Genomic DNA, 6,000 nt, shown 5'->3' with positions numbered 1-6,000 from the left:
TGTTTTCTCGATTGATCTGTGTTCAGTTTTTCAAGGCCTATCCACTGTGACAACTTATAATTAAATCTGAGGGGGGTGCGTTGGGGAGGTTCCCTTGTAAGTAAAGTTGGCTCGAGCCTACAAGAGTCGGACAGATGCAAGAAAAAGAACGCCGGATTCGCTTGGAGACATTGGTCCAGTAACTCTGCGGGCCGAACCTAGAGATAGTACATCGTTTCCAGAGTTATGACCCTCTTTTAGTGTATTTTGCAACCGGTTTGCTTCGTTCAGATAAAGCCGCTTCATGGAACCTTTATAATGTGATCAGTCTGCATGTGAATTAGTAGTTCTTTCGTTCATCTGACGTGTTTGTAAGCCACAGAATAGTAACGATAACTTCGTAAATATTGGTTTGTACGGAAAATAGTCCATAACTCCCCGGTTCCTTTCAATATTCTTTCTACGGCATTTCTTTTTCCTTACAAGTCGAAATGTACTTTCACGTATACCTTTGGGTTTATACGTTGTGATAGTCACTGTTAACGACTGTCTACGTGACTGCTTGAATTACAATATCGAAACCTCCGAAATGCATTGTTGTGACGGACAACACTTACTGCGAATCTATGTTGCTGAGTTGTCCCCAGATCTGTAGAGGAATTCGACTGCTGCACTTTGGGTGTAATATTCATCCTCTGTTGTCACTTACCTGAAACAAAAGGAAAAAAAATTAGATAATGCTGAAACCACCAAGAACTAATGTTTATACCGCTAAAATTCCAGATTTCTTAGTGACCATTACCGATATATGACAACACTGGGCAAAAATTGGTACACAAGAAGACATAACGCTAATACGGTGTAATAGCCTTATCGTTTAACACTAAAAATTTAGAGGAAGGAGATTAGAATACCCATTTTGAAATTCTGAAGGTAGGAAGGGTAAAATACTTAGGGTGAAAAATTATCTACGACTTCTACAGAAATCAGGATTCAGCTACAATAGTCAAAGGACATTAAAAGGGGAGCAACAGTTCGTAAGGCAAAAGAGGCAGGACGGCAGTCAATCTTCGATGTTACGCAGCATTTACATTAGCAAGCGATACAGAAAACCAAAGAGAATTTTGGAAAGAGAATTAAAGCTCAAGCAAATTTTTCAGATATTCCAATGAGATTTTAATTCTGTTAGAGACGGCATAGCACTTTGAAGAACATTTGAGCGGGATGGACAGGTCTTGGAAGGAGGACATAAGATGGACATCAACAATCCTAAGGGAAGAGTTATGGAATGTAGTCGAATTACGTCAACCGACGCTGAGGGAATTAGACTAGGAAATGAGACACTGAAAGTAGTAGACGAGATTTCCTAATTAGACATTAAAATGACCGACGATAGCGGAAGCAGACAGGATATAAAATGCAAACTAGTAATAGATGGTTCAAATGGCTCCGAGCACTATGGGACTTAACTTCTGAGGTCATCAGTCCCCTAGAACTTAGAACTACTTAAACCTAACTAACCTAAGGACATGACACACATCCATGCCCGAGGCAGGATTCGAACCTGCGACCGTAGCAGTGGTGCAGTTCCAGACCGTAGCGCCTAGAACCGCTCGGCCACACCGGCCGGCTAGTAACAGAGGAAAAAAACGTTAATGAAAAAGATAAATTTTAGTTTTAGGAAGTACGAGGTCCGATTGGTCGCGGAATGGAAACCACCGTGAAAACTGAATATGTTTTATTTGCAACAGTTTGATATACTTTCCAGAAAGTTCCCTACACTGTCACCACCCAGACTTACACATTTGTCGTAGAGTTATGCCAACTTTTCAATACCTTCGTCGTAGAAGCTTATCGCCTGTGCTCTCAACCACTTCTCTACGCTGGTGTGTAGTTCGTTATCTGTGCCAACATGTTGTCTACATAGCCGGCGGATCATGTGGGCGGACATGAAAATCGGAGAGAGCCAAATGTGGGCTGTGTGGTGGACGATCGAACGCTTCCCATCGAAAACGATGCAGGGGCATCCTCCCATGCTGCGTGTGGCCGAGAATTGTCCCGAAGAAGGAAACGCATGACAGATACGTTATGTGGGGTTCCCTAAAATTAGGCAAATCTTCTCGGCGTGCACACGTACTTGGCGGGAGACAGTATTGTTCTAGGCATCTTTACGTGCCTACTGTGGTCTCAGAACTGAAAAGAGCAACGTGACGGGGTCGACAAGCATATTAGAGACATTACTCAACACACCAGTGCAAGGCATCATCGAACTTTCACTGTGGTTTCTATTTCCAACCGAGTGGAGCTAACATTCCGAATAGCATTTATATCTTTCTGAAGGCATTTGTCTGGAGTGCAGGCTTCTATAGAACCAAAACATGTGTGATTAACAATTCCAACAGGAATGAAATACGTGCTTTTGAGCTGCAGTGGTACAGAAGAATGCTGAAGATTAGATGAGAAGATCCGATAGCTGATGATGAAGTACTGAACAGAACTGCAGAGAAAAGAAATTTGTGGCACGCATCCTGAAGCAGCAACGAATCGTCAGTTTGGTAATTGAGGGACGTGAGTGAGTGTTTGTGCGTGCATGGGAAGGGGGGCGATGGGAAGGAAAGGGTGGGAGAAATTATAGGGCGAGACGGAACTATAAATACATTAAGCAGATTCAGATGGATGTAGGCTGCAGTAGTTATGCAGAGGCTTGCACAGGATGGAGTGGTGTGGAGAGCTGCGTCAGATCAGTCTCGGAATTGATGACCACAACAACGACAACACAGCAGCCGGTGATTTGGTTGGTCAGTCGAGATGTCACTGAATGTCTCATCGTAAGTCGAAGTTGAATCGCGAACGCGCTGTTGCCATCTTGCGAAACGGAAGTGTCAGGACCATTTTCACCACTAAGACCCAACACCATCAACATTTGTCTTCAAATAACAGCCACGATCTCCTACCGTGTCATCATATGACAAAATTGCATTAAGACATAAAAGAACTTGGGCGCCGTAAATGTTGAAATAAACATCCTGGTTCATGAGTAGGAGTGTTGACAGCAGTGAGCCTGTAGTATTGAGTTTTCTTTAGTGGCTCCATTTTCAGTTTTCGTGGTGTGAGTGGACCAGATATTTGTGTTCATTCTGTGTGCAGCCGAGTTCTGTGACATTATAAAATTATGTCTTTGTTTTTGTTGTCACGGTTAAAGTGTAACTTCGGTTGCAATAAAGGAAGGAGCAATAAGTTATTTTTACTCCAGTATATTTCTCTCTGTAATGTTGTGCCAATCATAATTAAAGACATGTTCAGTACGAAACTAGGTTCGGTAAGCTATAACCTTGTCCCACCTCTTTCTCACTTACTGCTATCCCTTGACTCTTATAGCTGCAGATGGAACTGCAGACACGGTCAACATCATTTTTTTGTGTGTTTCAATCCTATCGTCATTGTCAAGGCGAGACACACGTCTCCGGTCGTTGCGTATTTCGACATTTTTTCGCCGGCTTTTCTTATGCTGTGTTACATCGCTGCGACATAAAAGACGCGTTACAGTATGTGCTGGTATACCAACAAATCGAGCGCCTTCGTCAGCAGTCTGGTCATAGGCACCTCTGTCATGGGGCAGCCCGTTTCTGTCTCCACGTCGACACAGCTCTGCTGGACACAGTGGACTGACACATAAACGCCACTACACTGCCATGACTTCGGTCGCTAGTGGATCGTTACATGACCGCCATGTACCAGTTCTACAGAATCGACAGAGCTCCAAAGGCATCGGTGTGGGAGAGGTGACAAATATTTTGTCCACTAACACCCATACTTCCAGATGTCAGACACTCAGATCGGTACCAAGATTTGTATGTCGATGGAGTATCAACCAAACCTCCGATTTATTTCGTACTGTGTGCTGTCGTCCACCAAAACTGGCGTAAACGTTAATTAAAAGTAACACCAGAACTACGGAGCACACGAAAAGCGGAATGGTGACTAACTAATGCATGTTGCTTCCGTCGGGAGGATGTTAAAACGTTGCATCCCCATATCGAGAGTCCCGGGTCCAAAACCCAATGACGACAATTATTTTGTTACTGCACTATACGTGAAAGTGTTATATGGGACGACGAGTTTATGACATGTAAATGGTCTGTATGGACTTTGCAGCAATATTCTCTTGGCAGTCTGCTCTCACTTCGTTTCTTTGAGAGTAGTAAATCTATACAGTATATTTGTAGTTTCATATAGTATGCAATCAGAACAGAAAAATAAAGAAACAACTGCATCACATGTGTGGATAAAAGAATAATAACAATGCATAATAATAAACAAAATAATATGATCAATAATAAGTACATAACGTTCAAATAACGAAGCGAAAACAGATTGCTAAAGAACATGGCTACACGTCAGGAAAATGTTCTCCCATATAACAGTTTCAAGTGTTTGTTGTGGTCTTCAGTCCAGAGACTGGTTTGATGCAGCTCTCCATGCTACTCTATCCTGTGCAAGCTTCTTCATCTCCCAGTACCTACTGCAACCTACATCCTTCTGAATCTGCTTAGTGTATTCATCTTTTGATCTCCCTCTACGATTTTTACCCTCCACGCTTCCCTCCAATACTAAATTGGTGATCCCTTAACGCCTCAGAACATGCCCTACCAACCGGTCCCTTCTTCTTGTCAAGTTGTGCCACAAACTCCTCTTCTCTCTTATTCTATTCAATACCTCCTCATTAGTTACGTGATGTTCCCATCTAATCTTCAGCATTCTTTTGTAGCACCACAATTCGAAAGCTTCTATTCTCTTCTTGTCCAAACTATTTATTGTCCATGTTTCACTTCCACACATGGCTACACTCCACACAAATACTTTCAGAACCGACTTCCTGACACTTAAATCTATACTCGACGTTAACAAATTTCTCTTCTTCAGAAACGCTTTCCTTGCAATTGCCAGTCTACATTTTATATCCTCTCTACCTCGATCATCATCAGTTATTTTGCTCCCCAAATAGCAAAACTCCTTTACTACTTTAAGTGTCTCATTTCCTAATCTAATTTCCTCAGCACCACCCGACTTTATTCGACTACATTCCATTATCCTCGTTTTGCTTTTGTTGATGTTCATCTTATATCCTCCTTTCAAGACACTGTCCATTCCGTTCAACTGCTCTTCCAAGTCCTTTGCCGTCTCTGACAGAATTACAATGTCATCGGCGAAGCTCAAAGTTTTTACTTTTTCTCCATTGATTTTAATACCTGCTCCGAATTTTTCTTTTGTTGCCTCTACTGCTGGCTCAATATACAAATTGAATAACATCGAGGAGAGGCTACAACCCTGTCTCACTCCCTTCCCAACCACTGCTTCCCTTTCATGTCACTCAATCTTATAACTGCAATTTGGTTTCTGTACAAATTGTAAATAGCCTTTCGCTCCCTGTATTTTACCCCTGCCACCTTCAGAATTTGAAAGATACTATTCCAGACAATATTGTCAAAATCTTTCTCCAAGTCTACAAATGCTAGAAATGTAGGTTTGTCTTTCCTTAATCTAGCTTCTAAGGGTCAGTATGGCCTCACGTGTTCCCATATTTTTACGGAATCCAAACTGATCTTCCCCGAGGTCGGCTTTTTCCATTCGTCTGTACAGAATTCGCGTTAGTATTTTGCAGCCGTGACTTATTAAACCAATAGTTCGGTAATTTTCAAATCTGTCAACACCTGCTTTCTTCTGAAGTCTGAGGGAATTTCGTCTAACTCATACATCTTGCTCACCAGATGGTAGAGTTTTGTCAGGACTGGCTCTCCCCAGGCCGTCAGTAGTTCTAATGGAATGTTGTCTACTCCCGGGGCCTTGTTTCGACTCAGGTCTTTCAGTGTTCTGTCAAACTCTTCACGCAGTATCGTATCTCCCATTTCATCTTCATCTACGTCCTCTTCCGTTACCATAATACTGTCCTACAGCACATCGCCTTTGTATAGACCCACTATATACTCCTTCCACCTTTCTGCTTTCCCTTCTTTGCTTAGA

The 6,000-nt window shown here is 42.4% G+C and overlaps 1 protein-coding gene across 1 annotated transcript in view; it reads right to left on the bottom strand.

Moving 5' to 3' along the window:
* Nucleotides 1-667: 667 nt before the first annotated feature.
* LOC124712458 overlaps nt 668-6,000 on the bottom strand; it is a 163,627-nt gene continuing 158,294 nt past the window's right edge. The window contains exon 4 of the mRNA XM_047242754.1: nt 668-688. Within this exon, the coding sequence (XP_047098710.1) occupies nt 668-688 (21 nt within the window). The remainder of the gene's footprint in view (nt 689-6,000) is intronic.

This window comes from Schistocerca piceifrons, chromosome 8, assembly GCF_021461385.2.
Source record: "Schistocerca piceifrons isolate TAMUIC-IGC-003096 chromosome 8, iqSchPice1.1, whole genome shotgun sequence".
NCBI classification, from domain to species: domain Eukaryota; kingdom Metazoa; phylum Arthropoda; class Insecta; order Orthoptera; family Acrididae; genus Schistocerca; species Schistocerca piceifrons.
The sequence above is the reverse complement of the archived record's forward strand: the minus strand, read 5'-3'. Positions and strand labels throughout refer to the sequence as shown.